Genomic DNA, 16727 nt, shown 5'->3' on the forward strand with positions numbered 1-16727 from the left:
AGCTGTAACCCGGCAACAGGGCGCCTTGGCCAAGGCGGGAAGGCCGCCCCCGAGACCCCAGCGCCCTGCGGAGGACCTGACTTCCCGTTCCGCGCGTGGGGGAGCGGCTGGGTCATGGGGCCTGCCACCAGGAGTTCCCCTCCCTGGATGGCCACGGCAGGGACTGCACAGCGGGGAGTGCTGGTCTTAGCTGCCTGGAAACAGAGTTGCTTGGAAAACAAAGCAAAAACAACCCCATCTTATCTCCTACCGGAAACCAGAGGCTGCGGCTTCTCCCGGAGCTCCAGGGTGTGGGCGCGCCTGGCACAGCCAGATGCCAACCCGTGCGCCGTGAGGTGGCCTCTGGGGCCAGGCCAGCACTGGCAGGTCCCAGAGGGCCGACGTGCAGCCCCGGAGGGCAGGCAAGAGGCCCTTCCTGCTGGAACTTGCTGCCAGGGCTGCCGCCCATCCCTCCTGTTTGGTTTTGTAATCTGGGATCTGTGCTCACTGTGGGCAGGCCCAGGGCTCCCCATGCCCTCCTCTCAACCTCGCTCGCAGGCCCTTGCTCCTGGCCCCAGGGGTACTGCGGTCCCAAAAGCAAGGCTGGCACAGGAGGCACAAAAGGGCACGGTTTCCGCTCCTTGCGGGGTCCCCAGGGCAGGCCACCTTCCACACGGTGCTCTGGGCTGCCGTTCACCTGTGGGCTGTGGCTGGGCACGTGACATGCCCAGGGCACTAGGCCTGGAGTCCCAGGCCCCTTGACGCCTGCTGCAGTGGGGGCTGCAGGGTGCCCGGGTGGTGCGGTGTGGCCTGCAGCAGGTGCCTGCCCGCCCCTGCCCACCCACCTCCTTCCTTTCCTTCAGGTTGGTCAGCATGACGATGGTGGCCGACTTCTGCTCCCAGATCATCCTCCAGAAGTCGTCCACCGTCTCCTGCTTCGGGCCTGCGCGGGGAGCAGACGGGGCGGCATGAGGGCGGCGGTGACCCCAGGGTGCTGGGCTCCCTCACCCCAACTCAGTGAGGCCAGGAGGGACCCACAGGTCCCTGTCCTCCCACCTGTGTCTCTCACTTGTTCCACTCCAGCTGGGACACCTCTGGGGAGTTAAAGGGAGAGACCCGTCTGGGTGATGAGGCTCGTGAGGGGTGCTGGGGCCTTCCCAGCCTGCCGGAGTGTGTGTGTGTGTGTGTGTGTGTGAATGCTGGGGCAGGTTGGGGGCTGGCAGCCCACCCTCCATATCTAACCCCTGTGTGCACAACCTCAGGATAGTGACATTCACAGAACAGGAAGTGTGACTAGAGGAAAGGGCCCTACTCTTCCTGCTGGAACAAAGACACAATGCCTGGAGCTGCTGCGGCCAATTGTCACACTGAGGCTAAGGCAATTTACTAAGGAGGGCGGGGCAGAATGTTCCTGCCGCAGGCTGCTCTGTGGCTGTCTGCTTCAAGATACCTTCCTAACTACTCCCATGTTATCTGCATGTATCAAGTACGTGTGTAGAGATCCAACATCTGTGCATTTATGCAGTGAAAGTGCATTCCACAACATCACATGCGTTTCTCTGTGTGTCCCTGCCAGCGTTAGGTTTCTGACGTCAGGCAGCCCTGGTCCATGGGGCCAGGCACTGGAAGTGCTCACCCACAGGGGAAGCCCCATGAAGGTCAAGGCTGATGCCCCTGTTAGCGGCCTTGGCTAGATAAACCACACCTCACCCCGCCCCAACACCAGGGAGCACGCAGAGCAAGGCCAGCTGGGAGCAAGGCAGTGAGCGAAGCAGGCCTGCTTGAGAACCTGCACGTGCAGTGGCAACTGTGGGGACCATGAATGCCTGAAAACACACGTATGTGTCCGCACACTCCCACTGCGAGACGCACACGGAAGCATGCTGTAACACATGTTCTAGAGCCCCTGGCACTGGGGCACGGCATTTGCTTACCTTGTGCTGCTATAAATTTGTTCTTCTCCTTGTAGCCCTGGAAAACAGCGTTGGAAGGACAAGTTCTCAGATGGGCCTTGGCTGAGCAAAGGCTTACACATTCACCACGGGGACTGGAGCGCCAGGAAAACGGGTCAAGGAGGCACCAGAAATCTCCAATAGCCCGGGCGCCTCGTCCGCAGTCTGCACACGCACAGCAGGCACATGGACACCTACGAGTCTTTAATCAGGCCCACGTGGAGTGAGAATTTAGTCGGAATATGATGACATGACTAATGAGGAGTAGAGAGAGAAACATGGGGAGAGGCCGAGAGAAGACCTTCTATCGGCCCCTGCGTCCCCCTCCTCCAACACGCAGGACAGCTGGGTCTGAGCTGGGTCAGAGGCCAGGAGGCAGGCAGGCCGTCCGGGCCTCCTACACTGATGGTAGGCAGGGCTGTGCTGGCAGGAAGCTGGAGTTACTCGGTCACTTTGGCGGACCTCAGCGTCTCCAGCAGCTTCTCCCCCGTTGTGCTATTACGCTTCATTCCTTTCCCTAAAACAGACTCGTACGCCTCTGGGGTGCGTACCTCGGCTGCAGCTCATGCACTCGGCCCTCTGTCCTGTTCTTAGAGGAGCTCAAACAATGCAACATCACACACCCTCAGCCTGGCCCCCAGTGCAGATGCCAGCTGGTTGGCCCCAGATCAGATGCCAGCTGGTTCACTCCCAGTGCAGATGCCAGCTGGTTCACTCCCAGGGCAGATGCCAGCTGGTTCACTCTCAGTGCAGATGCCAGCCGGAGCTGGCCACGGCCAGCCATGCCCACCCGCAGCAGGGACAAGGCTTCCCCCTCCGGCCACTCACGTCAACGTAGGAGGCGTTGATGTAGTCTGAACAGGGGAGGCCGTCCACCTGGCTCAGGATCACCCGTGAGTCATCATCTGCAAGACCCCAACACGTCCACGGCGTCAGGCACCCGGCAGCCACAGGCGCTGCGGCTCCCCCCCAGGGCTCACGCCCTCCTCAACCCCTCGGGGATGTGACAGGGCTCCCCAGCACTCTGGGGTCTCAGTTCTGGAGCGATGGTGCAGGTGCTGGCACGGCTAGAGTTGGGGACAGCAAAGTGATGGGACCTCCACACAGGGACCATGGTTTCTATACCCCATGCTGGGTTCCAATCAGGTACACAAACCACGGAGTCATCTCTCTGAGGCTTTTCAGGGGCAGGGGGAGCAGTGAGCCCGTCCCCCTCCGCAGTCCTGTACCAGGCAGTCGGGCACAGGCAGGTGCTCAGGATGCACAGCCTGCGAGTAGTGGGCATGGTGTGTGTGATCACTGCATGTGTTAGGTTTGTGTGTATGCGCATCTGAGTATAAATGTGTGCGCTGTGTGCATCTGCGTGTGCCTCCTTACACACATGTACTTAGCATGTGCTGTGCACTGCATGTGTGTATACATGTGTATATGCATCTGTGCTGTGTGCATATGCACACTGGGCTGCAGGGGAGCCAGCCCTTTCAAGGAAGGCACAGGCCTGGGGCAGGCTCCGGCAGAGCTGCAGGTGCCAACCTGAGTGGGCCCAGAGCTTGGGCAGGGGCAGGGACTGGCACTGTGCATGCCTTATGCCTATCCTCCCTCAGGACCGAAACCAGCGAAGAGCCCCTGGGCACACTTCCTCTGCCTCCGCTCTCCTGGATGGGTGCCGGGCAGCCAGCACTGTTGGCCTCGCACGGGCAGCCAGGGTGCCAGCCCTCCTACCTCATGGCCACCCAGCTCCACTCCAAGACCCCTGCTCTGGGGCTGGCATCTCTCAGAGAGACAGCTGCGCTGGGCATGTGTGGTGCTCACGGAATGTAATTTGGGGCACTTTCTGCTTCGAGGAGGAAATGCAGGCAGTGTAAAATAGCCCAGGGTTAGATTTACAAGCTCACAGTTTCTGCGAGCATCCTGTCTTCTGACACTTCGCCTTCCAAACATCTCCCCCTCAGCAGCTGCTGGCAGGAGTTCAGGAGAGACAGGCCTGGCCTTCTCCCAGCAGGCAGCTGCACTCACGGCTCACGGTCCAGCCTCGGAGACAGCAACGAGGCTGGGGCTCCCAGGTCCCCAGTGGCCACTTAGTTCCAGCCCAAGGGCTATCTCAGAGATCTAACTGGGCAGCTGGGGGCTGGGGGGCAGGGGCCTTTCTCTTGCTGGCCCCAACCCCCACACTTTCACCCAGGGGGCTGGGGGGTAGCCTCCTATCCCTGCATTCCAGGCCCTTGGTCCTGCCACATCTCTGACGCTCCTCAAGACTCTGGCATGGCTTTCCTCCGATCCTGTGCCACTCTGCTGTTCCTTCCCAGGTCACCACATCCTCACACATGGTTCCAGGAGCCAGTGTCCCCCCCCCCCATGTAACCCCAGTGCCTGCCAGGACCCAGAGTGGCACAGGTGTTGTTCCTGGGAGGGGTGAACTGGGGCAGACTATCAACCTAGAGGCCTACTGACACCCAGCACAGCCAGAAGGCTGCATGGCAGCAGTGGTGGGATCTGCAGGATGGAGGGGCTTCTAGCTAGGGCCCTCCAGGTGAGGAAGATGGTCCCACTTGGGTCCCACTCCTAACAACGTGACCTTTGGTGTGGGAGAGAAGCAGAGCAAGGAGCCTGGGAACATGGAGCGATGAACTCAAGCTAATCGATCAAGTTGATCAATCAGAATTGATGCTAGCTGCCCCAATCCCTGTCCTGGCACAAACCACTGCAGGGGCTTTCGACCCCCTCGTGTCCTGGCCTTGCCCTCTGTAGGGCTGCTGCAGGGTGTGGGTTCCGACTGCAGCTCCTCCCACCTCCGTCATCCACATCCTGCCAGGCACCCCACAGCTCAGCTGCGTGGCCCTCCCTGTGAGCTCCCCGTGGCTTCCCCAACGCGCCCACATTCGATGAAGGGAACTTGAGCAACTTCTCAGCTGCACTTTGTGGGCTTTGTCAAAGAGACACGTAAATCTTCCGTGTGTAAATTCTGGGCCACAAAGCAGAGGAACTCGATGCTACCCATGCAGCATGGGGAAGACTCGTGGAAGCTACTGCAGGCCGGCGGCCTGAGCCCCAGGATGCAGCCCAAGAGGGGCCCTCTGGGCCTTGCCGGGGGAGAGGTTCATGGTGCCCAGCACTCCCAGGCCAACCCTGTCCCTCACTGCTGGGAACCCGCCATGGAGACAGGTTGTGAAAACCATCCCCCAGCCAGGGCAGCTCACAAGGAGCCCCGCGACACCTGCCTACCACCTACACCCAGGGGGTGCCACCAACTCATGCCCGCAGCCCCAGCTAGGGCTGCTATTGTGAGCTGACTGAAGCTTCCCCACAAATTTGCCAACCCCCCCTAAGGTTTATCACTCTGTCACTTCTGTCCTCGGCCCCTGGGGCCCCACAGGAAACTGGGGATTTCCTGCTGTGGCTGATGGAGTAGCGTCCATGGTGTGACAGCAGCCCAGAGCCAGCCATGAGACTGCGCCCGGCTGGGGTGCTGAGACCCAGGCTCCCACACCATGCCACACTCTGTGCAAGGAGACGGGCTTGGGAGAAAAGGCTCGCAGCAGTAGGCTGCCCTCCCCGAGAGGAGGCCACGTGGGCTGGGCAGATCTGGTCACGGGGTGGACACCAAGACCATTGCAGAGCTAAGTGCAAACCTCACCCATCATGCAGAGGCAAACTGAGGGAAGTCTTACTGGGCAGGATGTTGGGGTATCTGTTTTTCTCTCTGTTTTCTTCTTTATTTGCCACTTCAAATGTTGCTTGCACGTGTCCAGATGGCAGCGACTGGAAGACAAAGTAGAGGTGGTTGCAAACCTCACCGAGCCAGAGCCGGGCTCATAGCGGCTCCGCTGCCCAGCCCAGGGCCTCAGAGCTCCTCTAGCCACCATCTGTCTTGACCTCTGATCTTGTACCAGGCTTAGAGCAGAGAGGATGAATGAGGCTTGGACCCTGGCTGCCCTCTGGTCAGCTGAACTAAGTGACCTGATCATGGACCCGTTAGCTCTTCCACCCACAGGACCAGGATGGACAGATGGCCCAACCAGAACTGACCTGCAACCCCAGAGACTCAGGGCCAGGTAGTCATGAGAAGGGTGGAGGATGGAAAGTTGGGAATGGAGGGAGTGACTTCAGACACAACCTGGCCCTTGCTTAGGACTCCAGGTACGCCTGTGGGCCAGTGGCTTTGGCTGGGCGTTCTGCAGGGGAGGAGTGGGAATTGCACAGCTCACTAGAGGACTGAAGCAGCACCTGCACCACTAAGGCCCGCCCAGCCAAGCTATGTCACCAGTGTGGGGAGGAACCACCTCCAGGGACGCTGCAGCTCAGAAGAGGGGTGTGAAACGACCACTCGGTACGAGGCCGGAACCAGTGAGCCGCAGAGTTGCTGAGACCACGGTGGCTTTTCTTCTAAAACTTTCTATCGCCTGCAGGTGCCCACCTGGGATTCCTGTCTGGTGCCAGCTATGCTGTTTGCTCAGTGCCAGCAACTGCTCTGTGCTTGGGTGAGCTCTGGTGCACAGAGTCTTCTATGTATCGTGGCCTCTAATATTACCACCAGTCTGACACAGGATCCATGGGGATTTAATAAGAGGTGACGAGGCAGCCATCTGCCCTCAGCTCCCACGATGTACTTGCCGAGTGTGGGTGATAGGGTTGTCCCTGCAGAGGACTCCAAAACTCAGGGCCAAGTGGTGGCCGACAGGGCTGGCTGACTAGCAAGGGGCAATCTGGCCCAGAGAACTCGTGCCTGCACCACACTGAAGTGGTGTTGAGGCCTGGGCAGCGGTGACAGGAGTCCCTAGGAGTGCGTGTGTGTTTATTGCGGGGGGACTCACAGCACGGCCTAGGGTCACAGCTATGCCACCCTGGGCCTGTTCACACTGTGGCCCACTGGGTACCGTGATCTCTCACTGCAACCTCACTTCTGGCTGGCAGGAGTTACCAGTGGGGGCCCAGAGATCGCCCTCTCTCCTTGCCCCACAGCCACAGACTCCCAAGGCTCCAACAAGGGCCCGTGTGACGGGACTGGCCTGGTGGGCACCTGCCCGAGGTCCAGTGCAGCTCTGGGCTCCAGCCCTGGCCGCCAACACCTGTTGTCCCTGGAGCACCTGACCAATTGTCATACCCAACCTTGACCTAACCCAGACACTGAACCTGTGCTAACATGCTAGAGCTTTCTATGGGCTGCCCTCCAACACTTGCTGCTGACTCCAGCACTGAACCTAACAAGGAGGTGTCCTCCTATGGTGAGAAACGCATGCTGGTCCGTGTTGGTCACACCCCGAGGCCGCGCAGGCCAAGGGCTGGTCAGCAGCACTGTGTTGGCACTGGGTCCTCAGTCATCACGCATCTGCTGGGCAGATGTCAGCAGTGGGAGAAACCCCTGGGGCAGGAACGGGGACACGGGACTCTCATTCTTAGGGCCACTCTAAGAATAAAAGCTGAGAAAAGCAGCTTCCTTCATCCGGGCAGGCAAGAAAGGGGGGCACTGTATGGGGGGTGCAGGCATGGCCACAGGGGCCAGTGAGCAAGGATCCCAGCCATGGGACAAGAGCCCAACTATCCTGGCAGACACGAAGCTCTGCCCCAGGAGCATGCGGGTGAGGACTTGCGAGGATGGAAGAGGTCAGAGGTGGAATTCCCTTCATGCCCTGCCCCGCCCCGTCCCCCAGGTGGAGTCAGGAGTCCAACGGGTTCTGTAAAGACACTGGCTGGTGGACACTGCAGGTGTCCTCCTGATCAGGACCCATCACCTCTGTCATTTATGTGCCAGCAGAGCCCCCTGGGATGGGGGTGAGTCGGGTTCACAGGTGAGGCCAGCCCTCCAGGGTCCCAAGGGTGCCAGGACAGGGAAGCAGCAGCTAGAGGCCAATCCCACCGCACAGAGCACCTGGCGGCCCGCCCCTGTCACCCTCGGTCCTGGGAGAGCCCTCCCGTGTCACCCTCGGCCCTGGGAGAGCCCACCTGGGAAAGAAGCTCAGGCCAGCAGGGAGGAAAAGGCAAGGCAGAAGACTGCAGAGCCAAACTGGCTTCGCCCCTTGGCCCGGCCACGGCAGGCTCCCGGGCTGAGGCCCAGCTCCACGCTGCGAGGGCGGGGGCCGCACAGCTGCCTTTGAGTCCCACTGGCTCCGCTGCAGCAGACCTCTGCCCCATGTGTCACCCAGCAGAGGGACTCAGCGGGGCTGTGTAGGGCAGGGCTGGACAAGCATGAGGCACTCGGGGCACGCAGACCTTCAGGATGTGGGAGGGACAACTTGCCATGTCCTAATTTGCAAACATTCCAAATGAATGCCTCAAATCCATCACGGCTCAAACGCTGCATTTTGGAATAACAACAGAAGCAGTGAGTGCAGGGTCGGGCTCCAGTGGAGAAATCAAGCAGAAATAGACACTGCCTTCATTTAAAATGGCACTGTTCTGTGCATCAAGACAGCTTGCTTTTCTTTTAGTCATTTTAATACTGGCATTAAACAGGGGCAAGCATTGAAAGCCTGGCACGTAAGCCACCAGTCAGGCCTCCTGTCTCCAGCTGCCAGCTCATGCATGCCGGAGGCAGCAGTGCTGGCTTCACTCACGGAGTTCTGGAGATTGAGGTTCTGACTTCAGCCCTGCTCCAGGCTCTTGTGAGCTTTGCGGAATGGACCAGCAGACGGGATCGCTCCCTACCTCCCTTTCTCAAAAAAAAAAAAAAGTAGGGCCTGGTACGGTAGCCTAGCAGCTAAAGTCCTCGCCTTGTAAATGCCAGGATCTCACATGGGCGCCGGTTCTAATCTCGGCAGCCCGCTTCCCATCCAGCTCCCTGCTTGTGACATGGGAAATTAGTTGAGGACGGCCCAAAGCCTTGGGACCCTGTACCTGCATGGGAGACCGAGAGGAAATTCCTGGTTTCTGGCTTCGGATTGGCTCAGCTCCGGCCATTGTGGTCACTTGGGGAGTCAATCAGTGGATGTTAGCTCTTCCTGTCTTTCCTCCTCTCTATATATCTGCCTTTCTAGTAAAAATAAATAAATCTTAAAAAAAAAAAAGTAAAATATGGTTTGTCCTGACCACTGAGCTTTCTGGTTCTCTCTTAGATCCTGAGTCCAGGGCAGCTGTCTCTCCCGACCCTCATGTGGGCTGCCCTCACGTCTGAGACCAAGGTCAGACTTGCTGGTTTGCCCTGGAACCCGGCCCCAGCAGCCCAGCTGCCAGCTTCTCTCCACCAGAGAGAACAGCATGGAGGAAGTGGCACGGCGGAGCGGAAAGGACTTCTGGCTGCAGATTTTCACAGTTATTTTGGAAGTGGAGAATAAGCTTTTTTTTGTCAAGCTGAGAGATTGCAAAACAACAGAGTTAGGAGCTTTCAGTCTGACCTAATTCCTCCAAGAGAGGACAGAGGCCACATCTGGGGACAGAGAAGGAAAGCTGCGGCGCCTACAGCGGCCTGCGGTGTGAAAGTCGTGTGTCTGCACAGCACTTGCTGGGACTGACCCCCGGCCGGGAGCTGTGAGATCTCGGCCTGGTCCCCATCCCTCTGGGCTGCTGCTGGAAGCCAGCTTCGAGGTGGTGGACCGAGGTGCCAGGGCCAGAGGGGCTGGCTCCTGCTGCACATGACTCCCCAGGAAGCCCTGCGCTCAGTGCACAGCTGGGCACAAAAGCCAGAGTGGCCTCCGAGGGGACCAGCAGGGTGATGAGGCATGGGCGAGAGGACTCCAGGAAACCCTTCCTGGCCTCTGTCTGTCCCACCACTCAGCCAGACCAGCTGACTCCAAGGTCAATGGACAACAGGGGAAGGGGCCACTGAGTCCCACTGTGATTACTTATGTACTTATTCACTTGTAGGAGCAGAGAGAACTGCTTGACCCACTGGGCACACCTGGCCCACCTGTAGCTGAGTCCACGAAAGTCAGAGAACAGTAGAGACGGGACTCTCACTCGCACACAGCCACACCTGGGGCTGCCTGAGGCACGGCCACCATCCCCGACACCGCTCAGGATTCTCAGCTCAGCTGCTGGGTCTCCCGCCGGTGTCACCGTCCCCCTGGCCAGTACACAGCCCTCAGCAGGGAGCCAGCAGGCGAGCCTCCCAGCTGGCAAACTCACCAACTCCTCTGAGCCGGACACTTGCCTCCTGGCAGCCACGCTGTGGGGACAGGTCACTCGGGATGCAGGGATCCCGGGTCATGGGGACACCTTGCCCTGGGCAGTCCCACTGGCCCGCCCAGCCCACTCACGTTGAACTCCTCTCGGAAGCACTTGCAGTCGTCAGCCGAGCGCAGGCGGGTCTCCTCCTCCAGCAGCTCCACTGGGATGGGGAAATACTTCTTGGGCCCCGAGGGTGAGCGGCTGAGCAGCATCACTCGCTGCTGCTCTGTGGATCAAAGCCACCGGGGCCTTCAGCCACATGCCTGGGCGGCGGCTCGCTGCCAAGCTACCGCCAGCATCCCTGCCAACCTGGCAGCAGTGCCCACAGCCCCTGGCTGCATGGGACTGGGGCAGCCTATTCACACTGCTGCCTCCTAAGCCCCCACCCTGGCCCCCAGGCGTCCTTTGCTCAGAACCCCCGCCCATGCCATCAGGGACACCAGAGCCCCCTTCTCGGCTCAATCACCCATAGAGCTCTCCCCGACCCCTCCCCTGCGGCTCGGCTCTGTGTCTGCAGGAGAGCCCTGAGCAGGCTTCCAGGTGCGGGAGCAAGCATGGAGCAGAGCGAAAATCTGGTAGGGTGAGGGTCTCTCTCAGCCTTGTCTTCTTTGCAACAAAGAATTCTGGCTCCTCAAACCCCGACAGAAACAGGAGAAACCTCTTGGGGAGGCAAAGGGGGTTATTGCAAAGGAGAAGGGCAGAGCACGCCTTCCGAGGGGCAGGCAGGAAGGGCTCCCCTGGCCTGTGCCTCTCTTCTTGGGGAATGAACTGGCCTGCCAAAATCTATATGAGCAGAGGGCCTGGCCCCGCCTGCAGGGGCCACTGGGCCGCTGGGCCGCTGGACCGGGCCAAGCCTCTCCCTGCAGGAGGCAACAGGAGGAGCCTTGCTCTGCTCCGCTACCGCAGGGTGGGAGGTGTAGGACCCCCTTGCTCTGGGGCCATGTGGGTAACTCCCAGGAACACAGGCCCCGGAGTGCTGTGCTACCATACTACCGTCCTGCCCCTTGGGGTCCACGGTGGCCAACAGTCTTTTCCTCTCAGCACGTGTGCGCCCCCAGACCCCGGGGGGAGGAAGCTGATGACAGGAAGCTGTAGCCACAAGCGTGAACCAAGACGCCCAAGCTGCCGTCTCCGTGCTTTTGCGGCCACCTCCGTGCGGGGAGCGGAAAACGAGCTTTGAAAGTGGGGTTTGCAGATCAGAAACTGAATGTAGTCCCCAAGAGTTGGCGCTGCCCTCAGCAACTCTGAGCCCGCGCCAGCTCCCTTCTCCCGGCCGGAGCCTTCTTAGACAGCGAGCCTACAATCTCTTCCAACTTGAAAGGCCGCTCAGCCGGCACTCTGGGGTTCCGCTCAGCCGGCACCCTGGGTCGAAACCCCAGCAACAGACTCTTCATAAAAGCCACACGGGGCGCCTCCAACGGGGCCTCATGTCAGAGGGAAGGCAAACGCTGGCAGCACAACTTTGCAGCAATTCTAAGGCAACTACCAGCAGTGGGGGCGTGGGTAGCAGCAGCGGAAAGCGGCTTAGCGGGAGGCCTTTCAAAAGCAACTTCAATGTCGCGGAGAGGAAACAACGGGAGAGGCGTCCTCCCGGCTTGGACCCCGGACCCCCGGCCAAGGCGCTCACCTTGCTCTTCCAAGATCCCGTTGGGCATCTTCTTGTCGCCACTGCTCACCACGGCTTTCCGCTGCCGCCTGAACCTTCCAAGACACAAGACTGGTTAAGTGGCAGCCCAAAGAGGCAGGAGCCCCCCAGGGGCCCTGCCCCAGCTGAGGGGTACCCACCAGGTGAGCCGGGAGAAGCTCTTCCTGCTGCTCATGGCTGGGCCCGGCTCAGGGCTGGCCGGGCGCGGCTCTCAGACCACGCGACCCATGCCCCGCAGCTGGGGAAGCGCATTTCCTCCTCTGAGCCTGTGGCCAGTCGGGCGGGTCCGAGCCCCAGGACACACCTACCTGAAGAAGTAGGCGGCGAACAGCAGCAGGAGGAGGAGCAGCAGCAGCGGCAGCAGCAGCCAGGTGAGCAGTGGCTGGGAGGTGCCCGGGTCTGGGGGGCCTGCAGCAGGGAGGGACCCCGTCAGGCACCTGTGGGGCTGGCAGGGACACCGCCACTGGCTGCTCGCCCCTTCCACTTTAGCCTGTCCTCCTGGACCCCGGAGCTGCAGCGCAAGCCTGGCCTGTGGTGTCCACCGAATCCCAAGGCCCCACAAACGGGCAGCTCTGCTGTGGCTATGGACATTGAGGGATGGGAGATGTGGCTTTGCCAAGGTCCCCTGGTGGAGGACATAGGGCCGCACTCACATGCTGTGTGCATGGCTGGCATTGGCCCAGCTGCTCATCCCACTGAGCCCCCAGTGCCTGCCGTCAGGGTGGAGGAGGGTGGCGTGCATGACACTGCAAGCCGGCTCTCTCGGCTCAGCTCTTGGGCATGCCCATGGAGGCGGGAAGCAGCCTGGGGCTTGTAGGCCAGATGTGCCCACCACGGGCTGTGTCAGGGCCAATTGAGAAGCCAGTCCAAAGATTTCAGCTTTGCTCTCTGTCACAGTCACACTTGCCAGGGGACCTCAGATGCCCAGCCTTGTGACTGCCTTGGGCCCCGAGCCAAGATTCCCAAGGCATCTGGTGGTCTCTCTGTTCTACCAGTGCCTGGTTTGGTCCCTGCCTCACCCGGGTGTCACACGCTCTTTCCTCACCAACAGGTCCCCACTGCCCAAGGATGGCCCCGAGGCCTCCTCTTCCAGCTGGCCCACCTGTCATCTCTCCTATAGATCCACAGGATGTTTCACACCTCCAAGTGCAGTGGGCAGGCTCTTGGGGGACTGCCTCAGCTCCCCCCATGCCACCAGCCTTTCAAAGGCAACAGCTGAGCTCCGCTGGGCTCCACCAGGAAGCACCAAACATGATCCTTGAGGCAGAGGGCTCCAGGTACTTCCTCTGGGATGTTCTGGGCCCCTAGGGGTGAGCGTTGCAGCCTGGAGCTGCTCTAGTTCCTGCCCTCCCGCAGCTGAAGGTGGTAACCCCGGCTTGGCCCCGTGCTGTAGGCTTCTGGGCGGGGCGGGCCTCCCTCCAGGGCCTGCGATCTCTGGGGTCCAGCATGGACTCTGCTGCTTATTCCACTGGTTTTTCAATAAACCAAATAAACAATAAACCAGGAGGCTCCTGCCCTGAGCGAGAGCCCCGTGAACTTGACCTTCGTCCTAAGCAACCTCCTCCAGGCAAGCCCCCAGGAGCGCCTCTCATGGGGGTGCTGAGAGCATCTCTCCCTGTGTACCCCCAACCTGCCCATGGCAGCACAGCACACCTGCCACTGTGGCCGGCCTCAGGCTTGCACAGCTGCAGCTCCAGAGGCCCCTGGCTGCAGCCCAGCCCCCGCTCCCTCTGGCCACGGCATGCCGCCCCCCCCCCCCGCCCCCGCCGCCATGACAGGCGGTCCTTTCTCAGTCTTCCTCCTCTGAGCACCTACTCTCCTTTAGTCTCCTGGGGTGTTGCCCAGGGAAGCTGCCCACTTCTTCCTGGCACAGGAGTTGGCTCCTGGGCTGCGCCGTGGGTGGATCACTGGATGGGGGAAGTGGGGAGCCCCTGACAGCTGCAGCCCAGCCCGGGGTCACTCTCCCAGTCCAGCAGAGGACAGGTCCAGGAGCTTCTTCCCCTCCCCTGCCAAAGCCAGCCTGGGGGACTGAGGAGTCTGGGTGGCGTCTGCGCCTGCGCCTCAGGCCCCGCACAGTGGGAAGCAGACGAAGGGGAGCAGCACCCGGAGGCCCCATCGCCACAAAGATGAGCTCCTTGGCTTTATGCAAAAGCTGCTTGGTTTTCAAGCACTGGCAAGTCATTCAACTGGAACGCAAGTTTTGACATTCAGTGTGGTCTGGGGCAAGTCAAACACGAGAACCCAAATCGCAGACCTCTGCAGGCCCGCTGGGCATCCCTGGCAGCGCTGCGCTGTGGCTGGGTCCTCCAGGGGCACCCCGAGTCCACTTCATGGCAGGGCAGGGCTCTCTGCCTGGGGCAGAAGGTAGCCTGTCCCAGCAGGGAGCACGCCGGCCTGCTGACCTGGGCAGTTCCCTCAGCTGGCACTCAAAGCTGTGTGTGTGTGTGTGTGTGTGTGTGTGTGTGTGCGCGCGCGCGCATAACCTAGACTTGGTTCTGAAATCCTTCACTTTGCACACCTGTCCGCTGGGTGGCACGTGCTGTGGCCAAGGCCTGGCCAGGAGGGCAGGCAGAGGCCGGGCGAGGCAGGTCCCTGCATCCCCCCAGCTCTGGCCTCACTGCCCTCTTGGGAATGCCTCCCAGAGAAAGGGCAGTGGGTGGCACACTCCCCTCGGGCACTCAGGTCGCGGCTTGTCTACCTCCTGCCCATCCCCCATGCCGGTGGGGACACCTGCCAGTTCCACACTTCCAGACACACAGGGGCCAACCGCAGAATGTTCTGGCTGAGAAAAACGCAGAGTGAAAGAGCCCATGTGCCCCATATTCCTGCTCCCTGGACTGAACATTTAAGAGTGTGTCTTTCCCAAGATTTTGTCCTATGAATTCCCACCCAGGAGTACGCGGGTCTCTCCCCTCCTCCAAGGCTCCATGGATTCATGGCACCCTTCTTTAACACACACGAAGAGGGCTCTGAGCGCAGCCATGGAGTGCTACCAAGCTTGAGACGTTTCCCGAACCACATGCTAATTAGAAGAAGCTGAAACTAACAACAGGAGCGCTCTTGGGGCGGTTCCAACACACGTTCCTGGGGCGGTCCTACAGCCTGCCTCAGTCCGGGGCTGCCGGCAGCCCTTGCCCGCTCCGTCCTAGCGGCTGCTCACTGCCACAGTATGGACAGATCCCGGCTGGACAGGTAGGGGGCGACACTTCGCTCTGGCTCGGCCTCTGACGCTGTAGGTGCAACAGCGGCTCCTCCTCTAGCCCCAGAGCGCGTGTTTCACCGGCAGCGTCAGGGCTCCTGTGCCGAGGCTGCCAGTGCCTGTGCCCACCCACAATGGTCCTGGGGGCCAGCTGCCCGGGGACCTGCCCTGCTTTACTTCTGTCTGTTAACACAGAGAGAAAGGTAGATTTCTCACTGGCAGTTCACACCCAAGTGCCTGCAATGACTGGGGATGGATCATGCCACAGCCAGTACCCTGGTACTCTGTCCAGTCTCCCGTGTGTGTGGCACGGGTGTGTCCTGCCTCCTGCAGCTCCATGCCCGGCCTGCTTTGCCTGCTCTGGCGCAGAGACCCGATGAGGCCGCCCGTCCAGCCCGGAGCCTCACTCTGGGGCTCAGTTCCTGACACACTGCCTCTACCTGCCACCAGCGATGTGCTCAGAGCGCCCTCCTCAGGAGCCCGGTAGGCCTGCTTGTTCCTGCAGACAGGCGCCTGGGTGGCTCCTATGCACAGCACAGGGCACCACTGGCACCTCCCATCGCAGATGGGTTGCAGGGCACTGCCGGGTGCAGGAAGACAGACTTGGAATGTGAACTTGATCGCGTGTGAACATCCCTGCGTTTGTTCCTTTCCTCTCCTTCCTTCCTCTTTTGTCCTTGCATTGTGTTCACTTACACTCTTGCGGCAAACATTCACAGACCATAAAACACAACCATTTTCAGCATTTACTACATTGGTTTTCAGTGAATTTGTGTAATGTGCAGCCCTCACCACACTCCAGTGTCATGGGACCACGTACGTCATGGGTCTGCTTTATCTTCTTTTACAAAGAGAGAACGGAACCACGGCCCCACCTACTTGCCACCTACTGCTTTCCCAAGGGCAGGACTGGCTTTGCCCCTCCCACTTCCTCCAGAAATCACCACACCGACCTGACACAGTAGCAAGGAGCCGGATGAGAAACAGGGCAGCCGGAACAAGAACCAGGGAGTCGGAGGGCATGCCAGCATCCCAGGCAGTAGGTTAACTCGCTAGCTCACCGACACACACCCTCACCAGCATCTTAACCATGTATGGTACCAAACGGATCACTAAGATGAGACACCTGTCCCTGCCTTCCGTCTGCCCCCATTGAGGCTGCAGCTCTCAGCTGGCAGGTGATGCTGGTACAAACCGGAAGCCCTGCTCCTGCCTTCCGGGCCAGTTCTGTGCCTCTCACACAGCCTTCTCTTCCTTGCACTCAGAGCCTGGGGGTGGGGATGGCCAGTACAGGAGACCCAGGCAGCAGGCTGTTACCTGAGGTGGCAGTGGTCCAGTTGCCGTCCGCTGTGGTGGTCTCGTTGCCCTGAAGCGCCCTGGTGAGTGGCAGGCTAACACCCCCCAGCAGCAGGGGCCAGCAGGGCTCCATGGCAGGCCTGTGGAGAAGCAGGGACAGGTTGAGGGCAGAGCAGGGAGAGGCTGGGGCAGCAGAGCTGACCACACACTGAGCCTGTGCCCTCAGGGTCGACTTGGCCATTGTCAGCCTTTCAAATCCCGCACAGGAGCAAGCCCTTCCAAGGAGGACAGCTTTGCAAGGGGAGCCACACGCCCAGGGAGCTGCCCAGGGAGCTGCCCAGGGAGCTGCTGTCCATCCCAGGCTACTCCCAGCAGAAGTCACATCCTAGCAACCCAGACCTCAGGGCCAGCCATCTCCCCCTAGACCCAGTCTCTGGGTCCGGCCTGCCCTTCCCCAGCAGCATGGCAGGAGCTTCCAGCATATTCCTCAGGGTCTCACTCATATCCCCTTTCAAGGCTCACACTGGGCACAGGCAGGTGGACTCCTTAGAAACCA

The 16727-nt window shown here is 60.4% G+C and overlaps 1 protein-coding gene across 7 annotated transcripts in view; it reads right to left on the reverse strand.

Annotated features, from left to right (window-relative positions):
• Positions 1 to 16330, reverse strand: part of PTPRE (protein tyrosine phosphatase receptor type E) — a 31201-nt gene extending 14871 nt beyond the window's left edge. For 3 of the 7 annotated variants that reach the window (XM_040991931.1, XM_040991930.1, XM_040991929.1), the window contains exons 1-8: positions 16193 to 16330; positions 11985 to 12084; positions 11659 to 11732; positions 10121 to 10257; positions 5600 to 5690; positions 2760 to 2836; positions 1914 to 1950; positions 825 to 922 (exon numbers count right to left, since the gene is read on the reverse strand). In XM_040991931.1, coding sequence (XP_040847865.1) covers positions 825 to 922; positions 1914 to 1950; positions 2760 to 2836; positions 5600 to 5690; positions 10121 to 10257; positions 11659 to 11732; positions 11985 to 12084; positions 16193 to 16304 — 726 coding nt within the window. In that variant the 5' untranslated portion in view covers positions 16305 to 16330. Of the gene's footprint in view, positions 1 to 824; positions 923 to 1913; positions 1951 to 2759; positions 2837 to 5599; positions 5691 to 10120; positions 10258 to 11658; positions 11733 to 11816; positions 11934 to 11984; positions 12085 to 16192 lie in introns of those variants that run through there. The other 4 variants (XM_040991932.1, XM_040991934.1, XM_040991933.1 and 1 more) reach the window with 4 other exon arrangements.
• Between the last annotated feature and the right edge of the window lie 397 nt (positions 16331 to 16727).

The sequence above is a fragment of the Ochotona curzoniae genome, unplaced genomic scaffold (assembly GCF_017591425.1).
Source record: "Ochotona curzoniae isolate NIBS_2020 unplaced genomic scaffold, NIBS_Ocur_1.0 contig_66, whole genome shotgun sequence".
NCBI lineage: Eukaryota > Metazoa > Chordata > Mammalia > Lagomorpha > Ochotonidae > Ochotona > Ochotona curzoniae.